This window comes from Syngnathus floridae, chromosome 10, assembly GCF_059516105.1.
Source record: "Syngnathus floridae isolate MCC-2025c chromosome 10, RoL_Sflo_1.0, whole genome shotgun sequence".
Classification (NCBI taxonomy): domain Eukaryota; kingdom Metazoa; phylum Chordata; class Actinopteri; order Syngnathiformes; family Syngnathidae; genus Syngnathus; species Syngnathus floridae.
The window spans coordinates 14196505-14223705 of record NC_142422.1 but is presented as its reverse complement, the minus strand read 5'-3'; the positions used below and the strand labels follow the sequence as shown (position 1 = coordinate 14223705).

At 54.8% G+C, this 27201-nt stretch overlaps 2 protein-coding genes across 7 annotated transcripts; both read right to left on the bottom strand.

Annotated features, from left to right (window-relative positions):
* Positions 1-834: 834 nt before the first annotated feature.
* dennd4b (DENN/MADD domain containing 4B) lies at positions 835-17646 on the bottom strand. 2 transcript variants are annotated; one of them, XM_088387364.1, is made up of 29 exons: positions 17433-17646; positions 14332-14643; positions 9461-9716; positions 9325-9394; positions 9081-9250; positions 8639-8880; positions 8502-8568; positions 8361-8419; positions 8149-8293; positions 7907-8082; positions 7724-7824; positions 7329-7544; positions 7093-7238; positions 5550-5683; positions 5353-5467; positions 4834-5040; positions 4625-4753; positions 4436-4562; positions 4183-4332; positions 3337-3502; positions 2912-3191; positions 2638-2733; positions 2393-2568; positions 2226-2328; positions 1957-2151; positions 1803-1893; positions 1560-1740; positions 1393-1451; positions 835-1328 (listed from the first exon to the last, which is right to left on the bottom strand). In XM_088387364.1, exons 2-29 carry the CDS (start codon positions 14622-14624, stop codon positions 1183-1185), a joined length of 4296 nt encoding a protein of 1431 aa, XP_088243490.1. In that variant the 5' UTR covers positions 14625-14643; positions 17433-17646; the 3' UTR covers positions 835-1182. The 2 variants fall into 2 exon arrangements, with proteins under 2 accessions (XP_088243490.1, XP_088243491.1); XM_088387365.1 differs by having other exon boundaries at positions 2226-2325; positions 17433-17644.
* A 281-nt stretch (positions 17647-17927) lies between these two features.
* On the bottom strand, positions 17928-26557 carry LOC148392652 (CREB-regulated transcription coactivator 2). 5 transcript variants are annotated; one of them, XM_088387372.1, is made up of 15 exons: positions 26111-26556; positions 24546-24647; positions 24360-24476; positions 24086-24147; positions 23226-23297; positions 22731-22837; positions 22561-22646; positions 22433-22482; positions 21812-22062; positions 21137-21567; positions 20917-21066; positions 20668-20841; positions 20525-20596; positions 20276-20444; positions 17928-19801 (listed from the first exon to the last, which is right to left on the bottom strand). In XM_088387372.1, the coding sequence occupies exons 1-15, from the start codon at positions 26282-26284 to the stop codon at positions 19608-19610; spliced, it is 2211 nt and encodes a 736-aa protein (XP_088243498.1). In that variant the 5' UTR covers positions 26285-26556; the 3' UTR covers positions 17928-19607. The 5 variants fall into 5 exon arrangements, with proteins under 5 accessions (XP_088243498.1, XP_088243499.1, XP_088243495.1 ...); XM_088387373.1 differs by having other exon boundaries at positions 20668-20838; XM_088387369.1 differs by having other exon boundaries at positions 22561-22837; positions 26111-26557.
* Positions 26558-27201: the final 644 nt, after the last annotated feature.

Below are 27201 nucleotides of genomic sequence, written 5' to 3'. Positions count from 1 at the left end.
CACAGAAGTCCAGTAACAGGACACCGCTTGGGTTCTGATCGGGGGCATTCCTCCCAATCACGCCCTTCCAGGTGTTATTGTCACTGCCCAGTTGAGCATTGAAGTCACCCAGCAGAACGATGGAGTCCCCAGAAGGAGCACTCTGCAGCACTTCTTCCAAGGACTCTAAAAAGGGTGGGTACTCTGGGGTGCCATTTGGTGCATAGACACAACAGTCACTAACCCTCTTTGAGCTGCGTCTCGCTCAAACCACAACTCAGCAGCAGCCCGGGCCACTCGGAGTGCTGACTTGCTCACCGAATTTGGTCTGGGCATCCGTCCTCTCCCGCTCGGCCGGGTTGTTTGGGTTTGCGTATCTCACTTTAACCTGTGCACACGGACAAACACACGAAGCTCGACATCAAGCATGCAAGCAGAGCAGTAAAACGTCAACTTATGACATCACAGCACCAAATTGCTTCTCAAAAAGAAGGTGAGCTGAAAGCCAAACCTTCTGTGAGCGACAAGACGTTCACACGTGCAGTCAGCCCAATCAGCATTCTGCTGTGGTGAAGAAGCGATGCAAAGTCCAACTAAAATGTGAAAGTAAAGTTTAAAAGAACCCGCACTGTCCTCTTCCAAATGCAAACTTGAAACCTTCGATTTGGGGGATGAAGTGAAGCCGAAAATGAAGTTGACAAGTCAACAATTTCATCTTCAACACAGTGGCACGCATTTGATTTATTCTCAAATATGCGCTCACGGAAATTCTCTTCTCTGCGTTTATTTTCTTGCAAAAACAACAGAGGAAACACAGCAGTTTTTTTTTTTTTTTTTTTAAACAATCCCAGAAGCAACTTTTCATTTATTTATTTTTTGTGAACACGTGGCTAAGGTTGCATGGTCACAAAAGGACCACTCAACTATCTCCACGCAAACGTCGCCTAAGGACATCGCACGACATTGGCCTGATGTCACAGGCTGGCGCAGATTCATTTGAGACTGCGTCTCTGCTCGCTCATATCATGGCATTTGTATGCTTTTTTTCCCCCAACAAACAACGAGCAGCAGAGGCAGCATCCCGCGACGTCTCGTTGCCGGGCAGCGCGCCAGCCGGGGTGCCCATGTCGCGACCGAGGGCAAAGCTGCCTGCTGCGGGATGAGGGGCGAGGCGCCATGACTGAGGGATGGGCGTCTCTAGCCTCAGCACTGGAGCAGCGGCTGGAAGCTACGTCTGCAGTCGAGGGCTTTGGCGCTGGGAGGCTGAGCTCGCCTCTGGCGCAGCTCCTCTTTGCCCAGCTGGCCACTCAGCCGCACGTACGCCACTTTGTACTTCTTGTCGAAAGCGCCTGCGAGGATGATGCAGCGGCGTTAGCAACACAAAGGCGCCGCCGGCCGCTCTTTCACACTTACATGCGTGATCCTGGCCCATCGCCGCCAGCGTCAGGAACAGCAACTCCCGGTACACGCTCCTGGACAATCAGAAACACACTTTGATACACAGCCAGAAACACAAATGTAGCCACGCAACCACATGCAAGCACATGAATCCATTGCGAGGGCACAGTTCCACATCTGACCTGCGGAGCGGCGGAGCAGCAGAGTGGGCATGGCGGCGTGCCTTGTCGACGGTGTCGAGGAAGAGCATGACGGCTTTGTGGATTTCATTCATGCCCACACAGCGCAGGACCTCCTCCAGGAAGGCCAGTGTGAAAGGGTGGTTGTGGCGCCGCCAGTGGGAGCCGCGCACAGGCCCGCCGCCTGCGCGGGGGGACGCCAGGTTAGTCTGGAAGGAGGGGAGGGCGGTGAGGGGGCTCACTTACTGTGAAGACGCCACAGCACGTAGAGGGGCGGCCACGCATCGGGGTCAGGGGTCAGGGTGTCCCACTGGAGCCTCACGCGAACACACGAGCCCTGCCACACGAACGCACACAAGATGACCTCTGGAAGTAATCTCATCACCAAAGACGATTGTACCTGCGCCGGCTCGCCAAGGAGACGTAGCAGGTGGCTGGGCAGGCCAAGGCGCTGGAAGAACCACAGAAGGTTCCAGAAGATGATGCAGTGGCTCTCCAGGAACTGCGGCTGGCCCAGCACCGCCTCGCCCTCATGGTCCAGGAGGCTTTCCAACTCCTTGCGTAGCACCAGCGGACTCACGTATGCCACCGCCACCTGGGGGGGGGGGGGGGTTCACGGCGCAGAGTGACACGCCCGCCGCCCATCCCACTGCGCGGCTCCACGCTTACCACGTCACTCTCAGAGGCTGAGTTGTCACCCACGCCGTTACACCATGGGGTCGCCGGATGTTCGTCGGGTGGCCGGGCAGCGATCTTGCCCCAGTCCTCGCTGCTAACACACAGAAGACTGACAGATGAGCGCGAAAAGACCAGGCGGCAGTGGCAGCAGAACGTACCTGCCGTGGAGTCGGAGGTCGCGGACGTGGGCGTTGAGGAAGGGCACAAAGGAGGCGGCGCAAAAGGGGCAGCGGGAGTTGAGGTTGGAGTCGTCGGGCGTCCACCCCGCCATGATCTCCTCATCGTACACCAGGCAGCCGCACGCCCGGCACCGCGAGCAGCTCGACATCAGAACCTTCCAGACGTTTATTTGAAGCCTTCAAGGAAGGATCAACAGGCAAAAAAAATAAAGGGAGTTTCTCACCTCCATCCCTGCCACATCTTGATTGGCGTCCCAGGAGTGGCGCGGCAGCCAGGGTGCGTCCGCTGGCTCAGTGTCACTGCCCAGCGAGAGCGAGCTCTGAACACGCACAAATCCACCAATCGCATAAAAAAAGAACTCCGCTCGGCAAAGATTCTCATCTGCAAACGTGCACCGGGCGTGCTGCCTCAAAATGCGAGCGCCTCGAATGACGAGTTAGTGTCGGGCCGTCCACCAGCCACCAGAGCTTCTATTTCGCTGTTTTGCTTTGCCTCACCTCCGAGGTGGCGCCGGCGAGGCGCTCTTTGGCTTTCAGCAGCGTTTCCGCCACCTGCGACTTCCTGGACCGGCGCTGCTCAGAGAGCCGGCGTCCCGAAGTTGAGGCGGGTGTTGGCTCGCTGGTCCGCCGCTCGTCCACACTGGCAGCGCGGCGGACCACCCCCCGGTGCCGTGTGGGCGTCAGGAGCCGTTGCAACCGCCCCGCCAGGCCTCGGCCCGAAGGCGACACTTTGTTGTCATTCTCGTCCACCGACACCGTCTCGCACGCGCTCGCCGCTCTGATAGGGGAAAAGGTAGACTTAGTGGGCACATGCTCTTCCTGTCCTCACCCCGCTACAGGACAGCAAAGCAAGCAACAGCCAATTTGGCCGGTGACCATATGCTCCCCTGAGAAGTACACGTGTGTGTGTGCGTGTGCGCCACCTTCCCAACCTGGCCCCCGCCTCCCAGTTGCTGTTGTTCTCGGCAGCTGTGTAGAAGCCGGACAAGCAGATGTCGCTGCGACGTACCAGGACCCCAGCGGGGGGCCCCGGGGGGGGCTTGCCGGATACGCCACCACGGCAACGGCCCGACTTCCCGTTGCTTGTGGCTGCAGACAGCACAAGCAGGGTTAAGCCTGGAAAATGGGACGTTGCAAAACCGGCGAGGAAGGAGTGCAAAAGGAGAAAATACTTCCGGATTGATACGAGAAAACCAAAGAGTGCAAGTTTGTTGCGGGAATGGCAAGAGCGACCAAAACGGCGGCATTTTAAGACTTGTTGGGGGCGCTTATACCATATTTTTGGAAACAAATGTTTCGAATCAGGCGGCTCGGTGGCGCACTGGGTAGCACGTCCGCCTCGCAGTTAGGAGGGTGCGGGTTTGATTCCACCTCCAGCCCTCCCTGTGTGGAGTTTACTTGTTCTCCCCGGGCCCGCGTGGGTTTTCTCCGGGCACTCCGGTTTCCTCCCACATTCCAAAAACATGCTTGGTAGGCTGATTGAAGACTCCAAATTGTCCCTAGGTGTGAGTGTGGGTGCGAATGGTTGTCTGTCTCTGTGTGCCCTGTGATTGGCTGGCAACCGGTTCAGGGTGTCGCCCGCCTACTGCCCGATGACGGCTGGGATAGGCTCCAGCACGCCCGCGACCCACGTGGGGACTAAGCGGTTCAGAAAATGGATGGATGGATGGATGTTTCGAATCAGTGTGGCCGTTTTAAAGAACCGACGCGCGCACGTGTGTGTGTGCCCGTGTGAAGACGGAAGGTGAAGCTGATGTTTTACAGCTTACTTTGTGCAGGCGTCTTGATGCTGCTCAGGCTGCTGCTCTTGGCGAGGAATCCCATCAGAGATTCATGACTGGAGCTTTCGCTCAGGCCGCTCCAGCTGGCTTGACGAATCAGAGGCAAGTGAGGGTGGGGCCAGCGCTCTTCTGGAACGGCTGTGGGATGGGAAAGAAGAAGGCGAGGGGGAAGCAGTGTGAGTGGCACAGTGGCGGCGGCTTGAGTGGCACAGCAGCAGGTTTTGGAGGCGAGCATTCTGACCTCGGGCGCGGCGGCGAATTTTGACTGGCTGCCTAAAGAGGGCGATGGCCAGCAGCACGTTCCTCAGCTTGGCCCAAAGCAAACGCCCGCCCCGATTGGCCGACGGCCATTTGCTCTCCAGGACGGCCTGAGCCCAAAATCGCCAGTTGTGAGGGGGCCGTCGCCAGGCCAAGCTTCTGCCGGGCGTACCTTGTTGTAGTATCCGTACGTGATGGTATTGGGTGTGACGCCCGCTTTCTTCATCTCCAGGAGGACGCGCACGGCAAGCACGGGCTGACCGTACTGGCCGCACAGCTGCATCAGGATTCTGTAACACACCTGGGACACAGAGAGAGCCAGCTTGCAGCACTTTGGGCAATGCGGGCGCTGCGGCCAACGTGGGCGATGTGGCGAGTCACCTCGTCAGGCAGCAGCACCTTCCTGCTCTCTGTGTCCTTGAGGACGTCGAAGGCGGCATGGAGGGCAGGCACCTTGGTGCTCTGGGTGCGCACAAAGGTGGGCAGGCAGATGAACCAGAGGGCGTACATGTGACCCAGCAGACACTTGCACCACATGTCGGGCGAGCCGCAGCAGCTCTGCGCGCGCCGCTGTGCCACCTTCAACTCCTGCCGGCAGCACAAAAACAGTCCGAGACCTTTTCAGTCCGCCCATTTTCCTTCTTTCCTCTCTTCTTGCAAGGTGTTTCCGGCGTATCTTTCAAGTATTTGACCTTCTTCTTCTGTCTCCCTTTCATTTACCGTTTTTCTACTTTGCTCGACTCCTAACCCTTCTTTCCATTTCTTTTTCCAGACTCTATCCTTCCATCCCTTGGCTTCATTTTCATCCTTTATTTTATTTGATTATTGTTTTTTTTTCCCATTGGAACCTATTTGTGACTGTGTTTGCCTTGTGTGGTGCGTTAAGGCTTTTCCTCGTACCTGTTTGGTGCGTCTCGGGGCGGGGCTGCTGGGCGTGCTGCCTTTGGCAGGGACGTACAGTTGGTCCAGTGGGCGGTCAAAGAGCTCTGCCCTCAAGGCTGGGAAGGTGTCGTAACTGCGCATGAAGCAAGGGAAAGCCATATTTTTGTTTGAAAAAAAGGAACCGCAACGTGAAAAGGCGCGGCGCCGGGTGTCACCTGTAGCTGGCCGGGCACTCTGAGCCGTCGTCTTGGGTGGGCTGCTCGGGCGGCATGATGAAGACGGTACGCTCGCCGCAGTGGCTTTCGTCCACATCCACCAGGCGGACATACTCCGGCTTGTCCACGTCCACCTGCCGGAACGGCCACACTCTGCTTAGCACCTTAGGCGCCTTTGCCAGAAACTGCCTACGCAACGAAGCGGATCCGTCTCAGGTGTTTGCGCACGTCTCACTTGTCCCGACCAAAATCATGTCCCCCTTGTGCTTGGGTGCCGCTACGCTGAACAAGCATCCTCATATGCAATTGTTGACTATTTGAGCAAAGAAGATCCTGTTTTGAAGCAGGTCAATGCTACGTGGGCCAAATTATTGAGATACAAATACGCAAATCAGACGACGGACTCCTATTGCGCCATCTTGGCGACGACCCATTTGAAAGGATCTGCTGGAGACTCGTTATGGGAGTGGAGGTTTTCATCAACGTCGGTGGCCTAATGCAGGGGTCCCCAACCCCCGGTCCGCGGACCGGTACTGGGCCACCAAGCTGCACAGAAAAAAATAAACAATTTTTATCGACGATCAATTAATTCAGGTCAAGACACTCGTCCCGATCACGTGACATGTTTTCCCCGGTCGAGCCGGCAAAGCTAGCAAAAAATGAGTAAAAATTTGTTTTGAAAACTATGAAAAACATTGGCTATTGTCTCCCAATTTCAACCGTCGGTTCAGGTCAAGACGCTTGTCTCGGTCACGTGACATGTCAGCTCAGTTGAGCCCGTGAAGCAAGCATATATAAGCAAGAAACAGCGATGTTTGGAAAGCTTCTTCGGAAAGGAAAAAAAGCCCAATGAGGAGACGGAAGACGAAGAGGCTACGACTTCTAAGAAAAGGAAAGCTGCATTTAAAAGCAAATTTCTGGAGTCCTACTTAAAATATGGATTTATCGCCACAAGCAACTCTGAGGCGCCAACCCCACTCTGCATAATATGTGGCGACAGGCGAGCTAACAAGGCAATGAAGCCTTCAAAACTGCTTCGGCACATGGAGACCAAGCATCCTGCATTAAAAGCCAAACCTTAACCACTTCGGGTGTTATTGTCTCCGATTACACCTAGAAGAGACCGGCTCGTTTTTGAGAAACAAGCTCAGTGCTCCCACTAATACAACAGATGGTGAGTTTTATTTTTATGTCGTTTATACTTGTTTTTATGCCAGTCGTGTCATTTTATTTCATCGTATTTATATATTTATTATAAATGTATTATTTATTTATATAAATGTGTTCTTTATTTATCTATATAAAGGCCGGTCCGCAAAAATATTTCTGACACGTAACCGGTCTGTGATGCAAAAAAGGTTGGGGACCACTGGCCAAATGCATTTTGTGTTTTGGGACTTCCAAATTCCTCTCCATGGTGAACGGTCTGAACCAAGCTCATACGGCTCTTGATCGGGAGCCACGCCGTGCCTTCAGTGTCTCGCTCAAGGACGGGAGGTCAGGACGCAGCCTTTCCTCTGGCCACTTCTTCTGGCAAACCGACCTTTTGCACGCACTCATCGAAGAACTCGAGGCAGGCGTGGCGGTCGCTGACGAAGGAGCACTCCTCGATGAACTGCGTGAACATCTGCGTGCGCGTCAGCTGGCAGTAGAATTTCTGCTGGGTACGCTCGCGAGACTTCAGGAAGCCTGGCGGGAAGAGGCGCGTCAACCGCAACAAAGGAAGGGCTGCCAAAGCCGCACGCTGTAACAGAGGCGAGATGAACTTCTCCTGCTCACCCTGCAGGTTGAAGAGGGAGCTGCAGTCGGTGGCGGTGGCAGAGGACGGCTGTGTGATGGGCAGCAGGAAGGCGCGGTAACCACGCAGCAGCACGCTCATGAAGCGCAGGAAGGCTTCCTGGATGTCGGCCTCCAGCTGCTTCTGCCGACGGTATGTCTGGTCAAAGTCCGTCAGCAGGAACTCCAGCGTGGCCTCCTCCTGACCCGGAGAGCAAACTACCGGCAAAGCAAAGCGACGCCGCAAGGTCACGCACATGCCCGGTCCAGCCTTGTCCGATTTCCGTTTGCTCCATTGCAACAGTGTTGTGAGCGTACGTCCTGTCGAGTTACTTGAAATTGCGCAAGAGTTTGACGCTTTCACCACGTTGCGACGGGTGCGGCGCGTGCCGACATACTCTGCTCCAGTGTCTTGTGCAGGTTGCCCAGGGCGCCCAACAGCGTCTTGGCCGGCTTCCTGGGTAACGATCGCCATGACAACGGCTTCTTGTCGTCTGACCTGACGGGCGACAGGGCGAAGAGGAAAACTGGTCACGGAAAATGAACGCACACACACACAGGCGAGTGGGGAGTGCACTGACTGGAAGAGCGTGTTGGTGTCCAGGTCGACACAGACCACGTCGGCGGGAGGGCAGTGGAGGTCAAAGTAGCTGGAGTGCACGCCCACGATGAAGGGCACAGGCGCCAGTAACACTTCGGCCATCTGGAGCGGGCACAGCGGGATGTAGGGGCACAGCCAGCGTAGCGGGAAGGTCATCTGTGCGCAAAGACGGGCCGCGTCACCTTGGGTGCGGCGGGCTCGGTGCCGGCACCGCCCGCTTACCGAAACAAGCGCCTCGGCCACGGCCGTCAGGACGTCGGGCCGCAGCGAATGCAGCAGGACTTTGTGCTCCACCAGTACGGCTAGCAGCAGCGTGCAGGCATTGGCCGGGCCCAGGTTCTGCAGGAGCTTCAGGAAGCTTGCACCGCTAATGCGCACACGAGACAAGCTCATATTTCCAGAGACAAGCGCACCCTGCCGACGCATGCACGCACCTGAGGGGCAGCGGCGAGGAAACAGGCTGGCAGAGGAGAAGGTTGTCATTCGGCGAAAGCTGCAACACACACACACGCATGAACAATTCACTTCCTCACGGCGACTGGGTGCTGCACGTTACCGTGGCGACGGCAGCCTACCTGAACCAGGATGCGAGGCCGCTGAGGGGACGGGAAGGGAACGTTGTGCATGAAGCTGGAGATGTGCCTGCAAGCGGGGTTCAACCGTTAGTAGGCAGCACGGCGTGGTGCCACGTGGCCGACCCGTTCGGACTGACTTCTCCAAGGGCAGCACATGCGGTCCGGAGACAGAGTATCGGTAGACAAAGGTGAGGAACTTCTGGAAGACGTCAAAAAAGGGCCAGTGCGAGAGCACGCAGATGCTCTTCTTGGCCTGCAGACTGCGCTCAAGGACAGGCCGGCGGTCCAGCACGCTCAGCAGGCCCAGGCGCACGCTCTGGTGCTCCGACAACGCCTCCCGAGGGAATGCCTCGTAGAATTGGATGGCCGCGCCGTACACCTGCGCAAGAGGTCGTGCTTTAGTGGTATTTGAAACGTTCAAGTTGGCTCGGGATGGGACGTATGGCTGGCGCCGCCTTGGTTTGATGCTGTGACACTAGCGAAGGACAACCTGGCCAACTTTGCAAGTTGGACTCACTGGTTGCTCGTGCTCCTTTTCCACACTCTGGCATCTGATGGACATTTGTTTTTTTCGCCCACCTTGTCGCCGCTGGCCGAGGTGAGCACGAAGGTGGAGAAGACGGGCAGCCTGTACTTGGCGTCGGCAGGCCAGCTCTCCAAAGCCACACCCATGGGGAGGCAAAAGACAGGGACCGACTCGGGAAGCGGGAAGGCATCCCGGTCGCAGGCAGGGTAGCGGCTCAGCAGCGCTGAAAGACAGTGGTTGCCGGTCACAGGTGCATTTTCAGGAGTAGCCTGCCGCACTCGGTGCTGCCTCACTCACCCGCTTCGTAAAGCAGTGCGTTGGCTTTGGCCACCGCCCGCTTGAAGCACACAAACACAGCCGGACCCCACTGCAAAGACGCACAGCGGTCGGCACAGGGGTTCGGTCCCGGCCCGACCCGTCCATCGCATCTCACCATGCCCGTGTTGAGGCTCTTGTCCACGCGGCTGAAGGTGTGCGGCGCCACCTCACCCTTGCCGGGCAGCAGCACGCTAATGTCGGTTATAGCCAGTGAGTGTGGGCCTCGCTCGTCCGCCGCTCGGCGGTATGTCAAGAAGACGCGCTGCGCCGCCGGGCCCGCAGCGGAGCTCAGGTTGGCCGAGCGGCTGTAGGGCGTGGTCTCGATCACGTTCCAGCCCACCTTGGGCTGTTCCTTTCCCTCGTACAACACCCTGCTCGACACGGCAGACGTGCTCGTCGGCGTTAACAGGTCCGTCTCACGCAAAAAACATTTTAGCATTTCAGGATTAAGTGAAAGGCGCGGTGAGGTTCGGTTCCAAAGCCGTTCCTCGTGCGACCCACGCCCATCACCGCTACTGACAGCTAAAAACATGGATCATGTGGTATTTAGGGCATTTTTAAATACCGTATTGGCCCGAAGATAAGACGATGTTTTTTGCATTGAAATAAGAAAAAAGTGCGGGTCATCTTACATTCGGGGTCTAGACATTATACCCATTCACAAAGCTAGATGGCGCCAGATATCTTTAAAGCGAATGCTGAACTTAACTCCCCAGGCCAAAGCAAACCCCTGTCACGAAGAAGCAAAATAATAATAGCGGTAGCATGAAGAAGACAAAAGTAGCGGTAAGAAAGAAAAGAGAAGAAAATAAGAGAAAAGATAACAGAAAATGGAGAAACGTAGCGACAATCTGGAGAAAAGTGGGTCGAAGATCGGCCAGGTGAGCTGGCAGCTGAGGAGAAGTTATGATGCAAACTTCAAGATGATGGTGATAAATGAGGCAGAGTCTTCAAACAATTGCAAAGCGGCTGTGAAATATGGTGTCACAGAGTGTAATGTACGGAGATGGAGAGCTCAAAAAGATCGCCTAAAAAATGCTCACAATCAGAGAAAACCTTTCTGTGGTCCTCAGAGCGGCCGCTTTCAAGAGTTCGACAGGAGGGTGTGCACGTAGGTGGACAGTGACACTGAGCACAACGAGGCAGAGGATGTTCGTGTAATGTTCTGACGTGACAGATCTCAGCTACTCTCAAGTTTGAACCAGTTTGCATTATTTTATTGCAATGTTTTTCCTTATTAAGATTTGTTTCAAGACTACAGTTAGAGTGGGTCTTCACTTTGATGGTTAATGCAGTTATTGCAATTTTGTTGTTTTATCACAGCCCCTCCGTGAGTCGTCACCTTATCGTGGTGGAGGGGTTTGTGTGCCCCTATGATCCTAGGAGGCATGTTGTCTGGGGCTTCATGCCCCTGGTAGGGTCACCCATGGCAAACGGGTCCTAGGTGAGGGGCCAGACAAAGAACGGCTTATGATGAATAACAAATGGATTTCGTTTTCCCTCGCCCAGACGCGGGTCACTGGGGCCCCCCTCTGGAGCCAGGCCCGAAGGGGGGGCTCGAAGGCGAGCGTCTGGTGGCCGGGCCTTCGCCCATGGGGCCCGGCCGGGCACAGCCCGAAAAGGAAATATGGGTCCCCCTACCCATGGGCTCACCACCTGTGGGAGGGGCCAAAGGGGTCGGGTGCAGTGTAAAATGGGCGCCGGCCAAAGGCAGGGACCTTGGAGGTCTGATCCCCGGCTGCAAAAGCTGGCTCTTGGGACATGGAATGTCACCTCTCTGGCTGGAAAGGAGCCCGAGCTGGTGTGCGAGGCAGAAAAATTTTGACTAGATATAGTCGGACTAGCCTCCACGCACAGTTTGGGTTCCGGTACAAGCCCTCTCGAGAGGGGCTGGACTCTCTTCCACTCTGGAGTTGCCCACGGTGAGAGGTGTTGAACAGGTGTGGGTATACTTATTGCCCCCCGGCTGGGTGCCTGCACATTGGGGTTCACCCCGGTGAACGAGAGGGTAGCCTCCCTCCGCCTTCGGGTGGGGGGACGGGTCCTGACTTTTGTTTGTGTCTATGCACCAAGCGGCAGCTCAGAGTACCCACCCTTCTTGCAGTCCCTGGAAGAAGTACTGGAGAGCGCTCCTTCTGGGGACTCATTGTTTTACTGGGTGACTTCAATGCTCACGTGGGCAATGACAGTGAGACCTGGAAGGGCGTGATTGGGAGGAACGGCCCCCCCAATCCGAACCCGAGCGGTGTTCTATTATTGGATTTCTGTGCTCGACACGGATTTTCTATAATGAACACCATGTTCAAACATAAGGGTGTCCATGTGTGCACTTAGCACCAGGACACCCTAGGCCGCAGTTCGATGATCGACTTTGTAGTCGTGTCATCGGATTTGCGGTCGCATGTTTTGGACACACGGGCGAAGAGAGGGGCGGAGCTGTCAACTGATCACCACCTGGTGGTGGGTTGCCTCCATTGTTGAGGCGGCCGACCGGAGCTGTGGCCGTAAGGTCGTTGGTGCCTGTCGTGGCGGCAATCCCCGAACCCGCTGGTGGACACCGGCGGTAAGGGATGCTGTCAAGCTGAAGAAGGAGTCCTATCGGGCCGTTTTGGCCTGCGGGACTCCGGAGGCAGCTGACAGGTACCGGATGGCCAAGCAGAACGCGGCTTCGGCGGTTGCTGAGGCAAAAACCCGGGCGTGGTAGGAGTTTGGCGAGGCCATAGAGAATGACTTCCGGACGGCTTCGAGGAAATTCTGGTCCACCATCCGGCGTCTCAGGAGGGGGAAGCAGTGCAACGTCAACACGGTTTACAGTGGAGATGGCGTGCTGCTAACTTCAACTCGGGACGTCGTGAGTCGGTGGGGAGAATACTTCGAAGACCTCCTCAATTCCATCTACATGCCTTCCATTGTGGAAGCAGGGCCTGGGGACTCTGAGGCGGACTCTCCAATCTCTGGGGTCGAAGTCACTGAGGTAGTTAAAAAACTCCTCAGTGGCAAGGCCCCGGGGGTGGATGAGATCCGCCCGGAGTTCTTAAGGGCTCTGGATGTTGTGGGGCTTTCATGGCTGACACGCCTCTAAAACATTGTGTGTACATCATGGACAGTGCTTCTGGATTGGCAGACTGGGGTGGTGGTTCCCCTCTTTAAGAAGGGGGACCGGAGGGTGTGTTCCAATTACAGGGGAATCACACTCCTCAGCCTCCCTGGTAAGGTCTATTCAGGGGTGCTGGAGAGGAGGGTCCGTCGGGAGGTCGAACCTTGGATTTAGGAGGAGCAGTGTGGCTTTCGTCCTGCCCGTGGAACAGTGGACCAGCTCTACACCCTCAGCAGGATCCTCGAGGGTGCATGGGAGTTCGCCCAACCAGTCCACATGTGTTTTGTGGACTTGGAGAAGGCGTTCGACCGTGTCCCTCGGGAGGTTCTGTGGAGGGTGCTTCGGGAGTACGGGGTGCCGAGCCAACTGATTCGGTCCCTGTATTACCGATGCCAGAGTTTGGTCCGCATTTCCGTCAGTAAGTCGAATTCGTTCCCAGTGAGGGTTGGACTCCGCCAAGGCTGCCCTTTGTCACCGATTCTGTTCATAATTTTTATGGACAGAATTTCTAGGCGCAGCCGAGTTGTTGAGGGGGTCCGGTTTGGGGACGTCAGCATCGCGTCTCTGCTTTTTGCAGATGACGTGGTGCTGTTGGCTTCTTCAGGCCGTGATTTCCAGCTCTCACTGGAGCGGTTCGCAGCCGAGTGTGAAGCGAGCGGGATGAGGGTCAGCACCTCAAAATCCGAGTCCATGGTCCTCGATCGGAAATGGGTGGAATGCCCTCTCCGGATCAGTGATGAGATCCTGCCCCAAGTAGAGGTGTTTAAGTATCTTGGGGTCTTGTTCACAAGTGAGGGGAGGATGGAGCGCGAGATCGACAGGCGGATCGGTGCAGCGTCGACAGTAATGCTCTGTACCGGTCCGTCGTGGTAAAGAGAGAGCTGAGCCAAAAGGCAAAACTCCCAATTTACCGGTCGATTTACGCTCCTACCCTCACCTATGGTCACGAGCTTTGGGTCGTGACCGAAAGAACGAGATCCCAGATACATGCAGCCGAAACAGGTTTTCTCCGCAGGATGTCCGGGCTCTCCCTTAGAGATAGGGTGAGAAGCTCGGTCATCCGGTAGAGACTCTGAGTAGAGTCGCTACTCCTCTACGTTGAAAGGAGCCAGATGAGGTGGCTCGGGAATCTCCTCAGGATACCTCCTGGACATCTCCCTGGGGAGGTTTTCCGGTCATGTCCCACCGGTAGGAGACCCGGGGACGACCCAGGACGCGCTGGAGAGACTATGTCTCTCAGCTGGCCTGGGAGCGCCTTGGGATCCCCCGGGATGAGCTGGATGAAGTGGCTGGGGAGAAGGAAGTCTGGGAGTCCCTCCTGAAGCTGCTGCCCCCGCGACCCGACCCCTGATAAGCGGAAGAAGATGGATGTTTTATCACAGTATTTACATTTATTTACATTTCAAAGGCCAGAAGCCATTCATTTACAAATGTGATTGCACTTCAGGTTACATATTTAAATGTGCAGATACTAAGATGTGATAGACAGTTTTTGCATGATTTGAATGAGGCAAAATAACATGCTTTTTCTCTTGAAAAGTTTTTGTTATAATCATTTGTTTCACATGTACTGTATAAAAATTAAAACTGGCGTTCAAAAACTCTTTTTTCAAACTTGAGTCTTTAAAAATAGAGGGTCGTCTTATCAGGGTCGTCTTATATTCGGGCCAGTACGGTAGTCAAATCAAACTCTCTTGGAAATCTTTCCATCGTTTAGGGACCTTCCCACATTTGCTACCACCTGTGCTGACAGATTAACTTTTAAAAGTGACGTGCGCCATCAAAATCTGCGTAGCCCCTCCTCCATATGAGTTGATGTTCTAAAATGAATTTAGAAACTCAGTGAATGGGACCTCGGCTCCACGTGGCCTTGCTGATGGCCGTCTTACCCGAGCTCGAGGAGGGGGGGCTTGTGGAGGCCCCTCCTGTAGCAGAGGTAGAGGTGCGGGTTGTTGATGAGGCCGGCGCTCAGCTCGGCCGAGTGGCCGCCCAGCGACTTGTCGATGCAGGTGAATCCCTGTGGCACATCCTCGCCCAGGCCGCGGGCGATCACCGCCAGATCAGTCACGGGCTCCGCCCCCCGGCGGCCCGCCGCCTGTGCCAGAGGCCGCCAGGGTCCCGCCGGGTCGAGACCCGCTACCACAAAGTAGTCCAGCAGCTGCGGGCATTTGTCCTCCGTCATGGCGCCGGCGCAGCCTCCTCTGCTCGCCACGCAGCATCACACAAACAGAAAGTCAGGCACCGCATGGAAAAGCATTCATTGACAAATCATCACCAAGCGAATCTGCCTTTTGACAAACTGTCACGAGACATTGTTGAACCTAAAACTTGACTGATTTCAGTCCTTGGGCACTCAGGGATTTCTCCAGTTTTGGTTACTTTGTACTTTTCGCCTTAGCTGCTTTTACGTTGCAAAACGACATTTTGGATCATTTTCTGATGGACGTCAGCGACAAGTGAAGCATCCGCAATTGATGTGTATGCAATGTCACCTTGAAATCGTATCCCGTTTCACAATCAAAGTGAGGTTTTTGGGGCTAAAGGCAACAATAATGAACAAACACACGGCAAAAAGAAATCGCTCAAACGTCTCAGAAGTACACGGGCGGGCGTCGGCTATGACTGCTCAGTGTAGTTGCAAATTTGTCCGACAGGAAGCATGCCATCGGGTGTTTCCTGTCCAATGTGCAAAAACGGCTTTTGGTGCAAGCACGGCGGCTGCGTTTGACGATGACAACACAGGAAGGAGGAAGCTGGTGGCCCGGCCCAAAGTGTCATCAGCTAGCTTCCTCCTTCCATTCTCTCAACATGCGGGAGGCTGCGCATGCGCGGCTGCGCCCTCAAAAGGGAGGCCACGTTAGCAAGGGGACACTTCCAGACGATTGTCCGTCAATCTGTTTAGAGATGTGCTCGGAGGTGCGAACAGAGACATACTTGAAAAACCTTTTTGGTGACATGATGGTGTTATAAGAGGTAGTCACCAAATCCCCATTGTGACCGTGTGTGCGCAATAATGCATGTGCCAGGAAGCACGTGCCTTTTTCTATTTGTATAGAAAAAGGCACGTGCATGCGTGCAACTGTGCGTGCGTTCAGGTGTGCGCACGTCTCTTGCTTGGGTTAGTCCTTGAGGGCGTGAGCGGTCGCCAACATTCATTCATTTTACAGAGCCCTCAACTGGTCGACAGCCTATCCTAGCCTCAACGGGCAGTAGGCGGGGGACACCCTGAACTAGTTGCCAGCCAATCGCAGGGCACACAGAGACAAACAACCATTTGCACTCAATCATCAATTGGCCTACCAAGCATGTTTTGGGGATGTGGGAGGGAACCGGAGTGCGAGGAGAAAATCCACGCGGGCCCGGGGAGATAGACATAAACAACCATCCGCATGTTTTTGGAAGGCAGGAGCCGGAATCGACCCACAAGCTCAGCATTGTGAGGCAGACGGGCTAACCGGTGTCGTGCGTGTGACTATTTTTAACATATAGGCGCACACGTGTCACGTGTCGATCATGTCTTTAGTCACATAATAAAATATAACGAAAAGTCAAGGACGACGACAACAACAGGAGCCCAACATACAAACACAGCATTGCGTGGACTACTCGTGTCACACACACGATGATGGTGATAATGATGATGATGGAGAGGTTCGCGCGTATCTGCGGCCGGCCGCGGTGAAGGGACGAGAGTGTATCTCAATCTCTAGTCCGGAAATAAACGCATGACGTCACCGAAGGCCAGCGCATCGCGAGCAAGCGAGAGGGGACAGTCCGAGCGAGCGACTCGGGATGTTGGCAGTCGAGTGTTTCGCTAGTTCCGTTAGCGGACAGCAGCTGCCATCGGCTCGTCATGTCCTCGACACTCGCCTCAAAGTTGCTTGAAACGTGGCCGCCATTTAACGGCCGCCCACCGCACACCAGAGCCGGAATTGTCGTGGTTCCGGCGCCCAACCTGGACGGCGGTTTGGTGGCCCCGCGGCGAGACGACAAAGGCGTGTCAGATATAAAGCGCTCAGCGGAGCCGAGCCCCGTTAAAGGCGAGCACCGTTAAGCTTGCTGAGCTCTGCCGCGTTAGCCGAGTGTCAGGCGACTTCGTTTGGGTTAAATGTCGACTTTTTGTGTCGTGAGCGCCTTGCCTGCTCGCGTTTGCTGTTTTATCCGGCGGCAGAAGACGGCGACGCTCATGTTACCCTCATTGGCTCCCATATGACTTCCATGTTTGATCTGGGCCCGGGCGGAGGGGCGACACATCAAGACGAACGCGCTGCAACCGCCACTTCCGCTCACGCATTTCAGAATAATAGACAAATGATTTTCTCGCCCACTTGGCCGGTATCTCCTTCAAGCTCGGGTACTTAACCCGAAGCGTTTGTGATTAAATAAATTTATAAATACTTTTTCGTTCATCATAAATATTTTCTCATTATTATAATCTATGAGGATAAGCTGTTACGAAAACTAATGGTTTTCCATTTACACTACTGTACTGACCGCAAAACAGTGACACTGCGAATGGCGGAACGCCAATATCAGGGTCCGCCATAGCGATTCAGGAGTAAGGAATGAGCGAACGATGACAAATGAGGCGACTGCACCAGGACTCAGGCTTGTCTCTTGTAATGAGGGACGCAGCTGATGATTGTAGGAAAGTGTTGCATATTCTGAGAGATCACTATATGCTATATCCCCGTGTGATAAATCTGTATACTGGACTGACATCCCTCCAAAAGGCAGTCAGCGCTCTCATTGATTATACGGGCAGAGATGTGGGAGAGATGTTAAGCGATGATCTGCTGATCGCTATTTTAATGTGCTTACCAGATGCTTTTAAGCCCTTTTCCATTCATGTGTCGCAGAGTGATGAAAAGTTTACTTTTGCTGAGTTCAAGATAAAGCTGCGGTGCTATAAGAGCACTGAAAAGTTCAGGACTGTGTCCACAGAGGACAGCATCATGAGAGTGAGATCTGGTGGGGACGTCAGACTGACCTGCTACAGTTGTGGCCAGAAGGCCCGTAAAGCAATAAAAAAAGGTTGTCCTGAGGTGGGCCAGCACAGTGGACAAAAACAATGGTGTAATTTTTGCAAGAGCTCCACGCACAAAGATGAGAAATGCAGGCACAGGAGGAGAGATCAAGCAGGCGGTGGATGAGGGGGACCAAACCTTTGCATTCAAGGTGGGCCGGGTGGATGGAGACCCTGTCAGCAGACCACAGAGGAGAGGGCTTATGGTCGACACGGGGGCCCATCCCGTATTGTGACTGACATCACAAAGTTCAAGGACTTTGACAAGAAGCCCCAAAAGCACATCCTGGAGTTGGCTGACGAGGAGAGAACCAGTGGCTCGCACTGAGGAGGGGTGCAGCCAAGGTTTGCCTGATTGACAGAGGAGGATGCGCAATGGAAACCATGTTGATGGGGGGCATTATATGTCCCATCATATCCCCAGGACATTATTCCTGTCAAGGCAGGGACTGCCCAAGAAGCAACTCTCATCCTTAAGGAGGGACAGAACAAGCCCTTCCATAAAGATGGTATGACATTTGAGATTCAAGTGTGTGATGGGCTATATTATTTAAAAATTGATGAGCCTACAGATGAGTAATGATGAAGGTGAATGTCATGAGTGTTATGATTTTCAAACATGGCATGAAATTTTGGGGCAGGCACAGGAAAAACGCAGGAAGACTGGAATCGAACCCGCATGCTCATTGTGCCGCCCCTGTTGCCATTAGTTTTTATTTTATTTTGGGGTACCAGTGCTGTTGATTTTATTGTGACGTAGTGGCACCGTAGCACTTTTCTGTTACAGTAACAATGCGGCAGCCTTTGGCTTGAAGCAGCTATACCGTTGCCTCCCCCTCAATGTGAAAATGTGACAAGTTCACATAACGTTTATTTTCTGGAAAAAAAAAAAAAAAGTGAAGTAACAGTATATAAATCTCGTTAGCTGCTTTGCAAACATTCATATATACAAACATCCCTGCTTATTACAAATTATTACAACACGCGCACGAAGGCAGTTCGGCCTAAAAGCGCTAGCCCAAAGGTGTGAAGGTTGGCCCAAACCTTTGTAAAAATGTGACAACTTATGAAATACGGCCTTTAGTTCATGCTGGGGGAGGCGCACGCACAGGCCTGAGCCCTCTACAGCTCCCCAGTGGCAGAGTTTACAACTGCATTGCGACTGCCTGATCAATTGCATAATCCGCTCCCACGTGTGCAAGCATGCATTTAAGCTTGACTAAAGAAACTTTTCAACGTGACTTGCTTGTCAACGAATGTGGCTTTGACATTTTCCAACCAGCACTTCCTGCGCAAAGGGGAAGCTCTGGCCTGACCGCTGACGCGACCAACGACCTCTCCCTCACCTAGGATTTTTTTCAACAAAAATGCTGATCAGACGTGTCTGCCTGAGGCTTAGGGTGTTTTTTTTTTTTGTTTTTTTTAAAGGTCTGGCTGTCATTTCAGGTTCTCTTCTTGGGTTTGACTTGACGGACCTCTTGCGTGTGCGCACGCCTGCGCGCGCACATTCCGAGGAGCTTCTTGTCAAAGATGAGCACCGCCAGATAGAATGTGGCACAACCTGGCCAAGCGGCCGCAGAAACCGCAAGGATTTGGGACGAATGCCCAAAGTCCAATTGGTGCCCGCCGACAACACCGACGATCTTCTTGAAACGCTTGTTTTCTCATTTTGGTCCGAAACCGGTGGTTTTGGTGAGAGTAACCCACATTCTGTTGCCACTTAACAAACCCCACCCCCGGTGAGATGAGTCTCCTTTTTTGATAGGTTACCAACGATGAAATGCTCGAGCGCGATGGGTGGAGGTCACGCGGGAAAAGGGAGCCATCTAATTTGTATGGGTGTCTGCTTCGGACAAAAAAAACTCACGCTTAGAGGCTCTCTCTCCATGAAATTATGGTAGAAGGAATGTACGCTGGTCACGGAGAACCATGAGACTGCTACGGGGGTCACCAATCCCAAGAGGGAGAGAACCATTGCACGGCAGACGGAATAGAGGGCAAAGAAATGGCCTTTGAAATGGTTTCAATTTGACCAAATTCCATAATTCCCCATCTTGAGTTCCGTCGGAGGTTTAGCAGCCACCTTGTGCGCACTTGTGCGCGCCAGCCACTCGGTGAGCTCGCTCCATCCGCCGAGGCTCACTTGAGTCTGTCCGAGCGGAAGGAGTCCTCTACGGCGGGGTCGGCCAGCATCAGGTCTCCCTCCAGCATATCCAGGGCCAGTGCGTCCATTTGCAGCGGGTCGTCGAGAGAGAAGGGGCTCATCTCGAAACCTGGCACGTGCGACAGGGCGCTGGCAATCTCTTTGGACAGACCTGGTGGAGAAGAGTCACCTGAGGGCAAACACATGCGGCAAATGAGAACAAGGATCCATGTAGTAACAACTGATAAGCAAGCTTCTTTTTCCTATGACTGTCAATGATTGTTGTTCCTGTCCTATTGGTGGATGAGCGCTTCTCCCAAATTGGGTCGCAGCTTCAGCAGGGAGGCCCAAAGTTCCCTCTCCCCGGCCACTTTGTCCAGCTCGTCCCGGGGGATCCCGACACATTCCCAGGCCAGCCAAGCGCCCCAGTGTGTCCTGGGTCGTGTCTTTACAAGTCGGTTCAACTGATTATTATCGGTTGGCTAAACGGTTCAGTTCCTGCTTTGGTCTGTAACATGCATCAGAAACTTGGCAAATAGCGACGGGAGGGGGCGAAGCTGGTCGAGTAGTGCCTTTGCACTAGCAGGCCACACACTACATGTCACGGCAAGCCACAGTTTGTATTCGAGTTCCTCTTGACGCATCAGGTCATGAAGCCACCCACCTGTCAAGATGATGTTGGGGATGTTCTGGCGAGCGCTTCCGCCGTAGTTGAGATTCTGGTTCTGGTTGAGTACAGTTTGATCGAAGGAACGCTGCAGTGCCTGGGTGTCAGCATGGCTGCCGCTCAGCACGCTGTGGGCCAGGTTGTCACTTGGACTCTCTGTGGGGAACTGAAGAGCAAAAACACACACGCTCCATCACATCTCCTGTTGATCCCGCGACACACCGATCACGTGTCGCATCGCCGTACCTGCGGGCTGGCTTTGCCGCCGAGCTGCAGGTTAACGTACGAGTCGTCCAGCAAGGAATTGAGCAAGGCGTCCTGGGAAAACATGGGGTTATCGTGGCAAAAGGCGCGCAAGCGCTCAACAAACATGCCAGCTGAGGGCTCACGTTGTACAGGTCAGAGGTCAAGTGCAATTGGGGGAAGTTTGCACTCCGAGTTTGCTCCACCTCCTGCTTGAGCTGACACTGGGAGGTCAAGGCGCCGTGGAGGTACGCCTCCAAGGCGCTGTTGTTCTTCGCCAGTGGCGAGTTCACCTGAGAACTGCTCATATGCTGCTGCTGCTGGACGCGCACATGCACACACATGTTGGTGACGTTAGATAAGGAGAACATAAGAATGGCTTTTTGTACTGGTACCGTTCCAAAGTGCAGGTTCTGCGGCGGCTGCGGTAGATGGACCAACTGCGTCTGCGTTTGATGCTGATTCACTAGGGGGGGCTGCTGGCCCAGAGGGTATGGCGGTAGGCGTTGATCCAGAGGCAGCTTACTCGTGTCCAGCGGCACACCCTGGCGGGGGGGGGGGGGGGGGGATTATGTGTGGGAAAGCTTGAGGGGGATTTGTGCGTGCGTGACTCACCTGCGCGATGGAGGACAGCGTGGGCGAGATGGTGGGCGAGAACTGCTTGGCGTGATGTCGCCGGGCATCCCCACCCAAAACGGGCAGGATGAGCGGCGAGGGCTGCGGCCGTCTGCGCGGTGAGGTGCTGAGCGAGGGAGTGTAGGAGGCGGAGCCAGAGGCGCCACCATAGGCGGGGTTGCCGGAGGCTGACTGGAGGGAGGAGCTACTGAGGGATGAGTGTAGTGATTGGCTGCTGAGGGAGGAGGGAAGGGAGGGAGAGGAGCCCAGGGACGACTGCAGCGAGGGGTTGCTGAGCGACGACTGCAAGGAGGCGGAGCTTAGAGAGTTGCGGAAAGAGTGGCTACTGAGCGAGGCCCGGATGTTGGGGTTGCTCAATGACGATTGCAGGGACGGGTTGCTTGCCGCGCCCCCCAGCGAGCCCAGCAGACCTGCAGGAAGAAGAAGCGCAAACACAATGGCCATCCTGAGTCAGATGCTCCCGATGGTTCGACGAGAGCTGGCCACATGGCGGGACCGAGCGAGGCGACCCGACTGGCCACTTTGACTCTGTATGTTTGTTGCAAAAGACGGCGGTATCACAAGAGCCATTGCGGTTAGTTCGGGCTCTGGCCACAACCTCGCCTTGCGAATCGGTTGCCAAATAAGCGGCGGCCATTCGTCAGGTCTGCTTACTGGGCTGATGGTAACGGTTGGAGGCGCCGTTGCTTCCCTCGGCGCCGCCGACGTTGATGCCCAGCTGGGTGAGGGTGGAGGCCAGATTGCCTGTGCTACCGCCAGGGTAAGCAGGCTCGTCCTGGTCCAGCGGGGTGGGCAGGGGCGAGGGGAAGTGGAGGCTGGACAGGTCTGGCAGAGAGCCGCTGATGTTGAGGGCCGATGGGACGCCGTGGGCAGGAGCCAACGGCAGCTCAGGCGACATGAAGACGCTAAACACACGCAAACGAGGCAGATATATTGAAATATTGCTTTCCCCAAAACGTGACCGAGGCGCTTATGCTGCGTGGCCGACGACAATATGAGTAAGGTACTGCGAATGAAAAAAAACAAAAGAACAAAACCAGACAAAAAAAGAAACAAGGAAACATCAAGTTCTCAAACAACGTGTAGAAAAGCTCAAAGTCCCGAAAATGGCAAGGCCGGTTGTAACGCGCAAACATATGTTTGGGAAGACGTGCACCTTGGAAGAGAGAAAAGAGTGTTTGTTTGACATCTCGAGCGGCTTCCAAACATCGAGACTGTCTTAGCGCACGTGTGTAAGCGGGGCATATGTCATGTCATGACAGTGTGTGCGCGTACTTGATGCCAGGAACTTCACATGACTTTGGTCGGGAGGTCATCACAGGAAACTGAAGACATGAAGAAAACAAATCAGCACAATTTATCTGCGTGCACGTGTGTGTGTGCATGCGCGTGCGACGTCTGACCTTCTTGGCGTCCCAAGCCTTGTTAGCAACCAGCTTGGCGTCGTCCAGCACATTCTCCTCGATGGGCGGGACGGGGTACGGAAAAACTAAGGACATATAAGGTTGGTGCGGTGACACAGCGGAACAATGCCGTTTGATTGGCCGAGGCTCAGAGTGGGCAGGGTTCTCACCGTTGCGTCTTCTGCCATGGGGCGCGAGGGAGTGACCTCCTGTGCCGAAGGGTTCACCCGATGGCGGGTTCATCACGCTGGTGTGGAGGGCCGAGTCAGAGTTGGTCCTGTTGGACCCCGCACACGCACACGCACGCACACGCACGCACACGCACACACGGGACGTCAGCAAGCCGACCCACGCAACCTGTCACAGGCCGCAATTTAGTGAAAGAGATTATGTCCCCAAGGCGGAACTGATGAGCACTTGACCCGATCTTACCTCCCCCTGCCGGCCAATCACATGACAACAGGAAAGGCTTGCCGTACAGAGGTACCACAAAAGGAAAAAAAAGAGATGCAGAGGAGCGGATGGCGGCAATGAAGAAGAAGAAGACCCACACGGGCAGATATTGCATCATCACGAGTGGAGAGAAACGACAGGAGGAGGAGATGCACTTAAAGAAAAGGATGAGGAGAAAGAGGAGGATGGCGAAGAGGAGGAGGGGGGTTCACCTGTTGAGCGCGGCGCTTGGAAGCTGTAACAAGTGGCTTTTTTCCCCCGGGAAGATTCCAGCGGACCAATTCCTTTTCACGATCGACAAGAACAAAGCGTTACGTTACTGGCCAGTGGGGCAGGTGAAGAGGAGGGGCAAGCGCGGGATGAAGGCAGCCTCTGGAAAAGCGTAAGCGGGACGACCGCATGGCGGAAGCCGCTGCCCAAAATCCTGTGAGAAAGCCACCACTGGTCATGGCAGCCGGCATGTGCGTGTTATGTGCGCATGCGTGCGTGCCTATTGTGGTTAGAAAATTCTGGGCAAGAATGCAGAGGGAAGAATTCTGAGGTAAGAGTGCCTACGTACACCCCCAAGAAGAAGAAGAGAGGAAGAAGGCGGCAGCCAAAGAGCAAGTGGCTTGCTAGCATGTCAGCGCTCCAAAGTGTGGCTGCACACGTTTGGACGTGCAGGGGAATCCCTCTGAACGTTTTGCGGTGTGGTTGCCATCTTGCCCGAATGGGGAGCGCCTCTCCGTCCCCGATCGGCCCACCTACATCAGGGACTGGGGGAAAACGGCCCAAAAGGGCTTATAAAAATGTAAGCTTGCCAGCCTCCATCTTTGGGAGGATTGGATTCAAATTTTTGTGCCACCGAGGACAGCCCTCATCTGGCGGTTTAGGAAATGGGAACAAAGAAAGATGGGGAACGCCGTCGCCGTGTTTGGAATTCAGCCGATCCAAGCCTACAAAGCTCCTTGCAGAAGGAGAAGGGAAAGAGTTGAAAGATTCCCGGCACAGCCAAAGACTCTGAGCAGCAGCAAGATGGCCGCAGACGCAGTTAGCAGAGCAGAGGGGAAGGGGGCGGAGTCATAACATGTACCTTCTCCAGCCGGGGTCCGGTGGGGGGGACAAGTAGGCTGAGTTGTAAGGAGAGTTGTCCGCCTGCGGAGGCTGCAGTTAAGGAGAGAAAGGTTTTCACGCCAAACCAAGGCGAGGCGGGCTAGGCGCCTGTCGCCGGGCACCAGCCCTCAAGCACCCGACACCGTATCCATAAATTCAAGTGCCATTCATTCAAATGAACTCCCCGTCGTGCACGAGACCCATCGTCGTTTGCACTTGGCTCGACGCAGCCCCTTTTGGCACAGAAAGGATACTTGGCGGCTGCGATAGGGCCTGATGGGTGGCACGAAGCGGCGCTCCCTGTGGACACGCTCCACAAGGCCATGATGGCGCGTGGAGCGAGCAGACTCCAGCGACGGCGGGAAGGTGCCCTGCACGACAGTGCACACGCTCAAGCCAACGGGTCCCTGAGCTGAATCTTTGGGACCATGCTCGCTCACCTGCAAGTCCTGTGGCCCGCGGCCGATCTGGTTGACGTTGGGCAGCGAGCCGCCATAGTAGGGACCCTGGGTGTGGGCCAGCCGGAGCTTCTGAGCCTGCAGCTGGACACCAAAAGGCAGACGTGCTCGTCACAAGCTTCTGAAAACACGCTAACGGAAAAACATGCGATATGCCATGCGGTTGTTGAATACGCCAAGATCGCTGTTTTTTAACGTGTCCGCAAAGAAATGACGTTGTTTGTGTGTGTGTGTGTGTGTGTGTGTGTGTATGGTGGTGTGTGTGTGTGTTTGCGCGTGTGCGTATGCGCGGGTGGGGGGTTCATACGACACAATGAGCAAATTCAATGTATTCTCAGCTAATTATGTATAATTATCTAGTGCGTGTCTTTGCGATACGCTGCGATACGCATATTGCACGAGCCATTGTCACAATATATTGCGCAGCCCTGCAACATGCAGTTACTAGCTAAAGCTCACAACCGAAAACTGCAGTGACTGGGGCACACTCGGTGACAATGCTGAACGTGATCATCATCGGGACATCCCCCAAATGAGCGCACCCTAACCCACGCAGGCGTGGGGGGAACACGCAAACTCCACCCGGGAAGGCTGTGCCCACTCAACTAGCCCCATCCTTGCATACGTCTTTTGCATTATTATCTCTGATTGCGTTTCTCTAGTTTTGATGTTCACCAATCTTGCGACTTGCCGAGCTGACCTGGGACCCGGTGTGTCGTATTTCATGAGGGAATGAAATATGACGGCAGATTTTCTTGCACTGTTTTTGTAACTGTGGTCACTATAGCGACTGCTCCAGCCACAATCGCGAGTCAACCCAGTGACGTGAAATTTCAAGTCAACCGACTACACTTTGACAGCGGATGTTCATCACTCAGACCGCAACGTGCACTTTTCCAGTGACATTGCTCGTTATACTTGACATAGTTCGTCAATAGCAAATGCCTCTCTCCAACGAAATTAACTAGTACGACTCAACCACCCGGACAAGCCCTTGCGAATTGCACAAGCAAGCAAGTTAGCGAACGAACGAGCCCGCTCATGCAACTGCCTCCTGTCACACCAGCTGCGTCCAATGTGGACATTGCCGAGGAGAAAACCAATTAGGCGAAACTTCCGCCACAGCCGAACGTTTCGGAGAGCCGCGCAGACTATCAAGCGGTCGCCTCGGTGCCGCACACCAAAGCTGAAACACGCTGAGGCGAGAATCCGCAACCGCTCGGACGTTGTTCATAGGGACTTCCGGCGTGCGATGACAGCTCGCTGAGTTGGTAAACAAGGCGACTAGCCGCCGAAGCTAACGTGCTAAGCTAAGGTAACGACGCTCGCAAGCGAAGCGCAAGCCGCTCGTGGCCTCGCCGACTTGCCGCTGCAGAACAAACGCGTCAAGCGGCGGTTTTCGGGTCGGCTTGCCGACGGGCTCCGAAAGCATCCGGCCGGCAGGACGGCGCCGGGAGCCCGGCTGAGGCCTGCGCTCGCTTGCTCACTTGGCCACGTCCGCCTCCGACAACCACTGGCGGTCGGGCAGTGGCTGGCGGCGTGCTCACCCTGGTCGACGTGATGTCCATCATGACCTCGTGGAAGGCGGCCGTCTCCTCGGCCTGCCGCTGCGTGTGAAGCGCGATCTTCTCGCTAAACTTGCGGGGGTTGCCGACACCCGCTGCTGCCGCCGCCGCGGGGCCGCCGGGTCCCGACGCTGGGCCGCCTGAGCCCGCAGACATGTTATTCGTCCGTCGCTCGCTCGCTCGCTGGCTGGCTGACTCGCCCGCCACAGCAACAGCGCGGTGACGTCACTTTGTCGCCGGCCCGAGATCGTCTCCACCACGCTCGGCCGGCCAAGAGCGTTCACTCTGCGGTCCCGCTCGGAGGTCGCGGTTGCGCGCGATCAGAAGGGGCCAACGATGACCTCTGACCTTCAAAGTGACCTCCAGGGCGACCACTTGCACCGGGGTGACTCGCCACGCGCTGCTTTGTGTCTGATGCTCTCGACCCTGCCCTCTCCGCCCACATCACAACCATCCGGTCATCTGTTACGTGACGTCACATTGACGGCACTCTTCATTCGACGCGTGGACGTGTTGCGGTTGCCTTGGCAATGCCTGCACAAAGACAAGCCCCTGCAAACAAACATACGGCGACAGCTGCCGTCGGGGTGACTCATCTGTCTAACATAAACCATCTCGGCTTGTGCCGTTACAAAACTTCCTGTCGGCGGCCTACTACTGCAGCGCAACAGACAACCGGACGTTTACTTCTTCCGCCTTCTCTATCAAGCGGCAATATTTATTCGAACCGAAGCCATTCCAGAAAACACAACAAAACGATTTCAATGTGGCGTTATAACTCGATGATTTGAACTCGTTGACAGGACAACTTTGAAGAAATTCCTTCCGTTTTGTGTCATTGAAATCAAAGTCACCCGCATCGTAACGCTACGGAAGATGAGAAGGCCAAGAACGTTAACCGGAACGTTAAACACCTGCCGCAGTTCGGCTTTAGACAGCCGGTGTTTTTTCTTGTACTCAAGCAGGTAAAAGAGCATGTGCAGCTTAACTTGGCTGGTTAAGTGGAGCCACCTGTCGCTAAAGCCAATCTGTGGATATGTTTTCACCTTCTGGACCTGATTTTCCCATCTGTG

Bases quoted from the DNA above. Each gene is read 5' to 3' on its own strand.
- dennd4b (XM_088387364.1), bottom strand. From the start codon at position 14,624: ATGACGGAGGACAAATGCCCGCAGCTGCTGGACTACTTTGTGGTAGCG. The intron at 7,545-7,723 runs GTATGTCGGCAC...CTTTGCCGGTAG, and splicing joins GCACAAGACACTGGAGCAGA to TTTGCTCTCCGGGTCAGGAG. The intron at 3,503-4,182 runs GTAAGCTGTAAA...TGCTGTCTGCAG, and splicing joins CATCAAGACGCCTGCACAAA to CCACAAGCAACGGGAAGTCG.
- LOC148392652 (XM_088387369.1), bottom strand. From the start codon at position 26,284: ATGTCTGCGGGCTCAGGCGGCCCAGCGTCGGGACCCGGCGGCCCCGCG. The intron at 21,067-21,136 runs GTGAGTCACGCA...CCCCCCCGCCAG, and splicing joins CGCTGTCCTCCATCGCGCAG to GGTGTGCCGCTGGACACGAG. The intron at 19,802-20,275 runs GTGGGTGGCTTC...GTTTGCCCTCAG, and splicing joins CCCCAACATCATCTTGACAG to GTGACTCTTCTCCACCAGGT.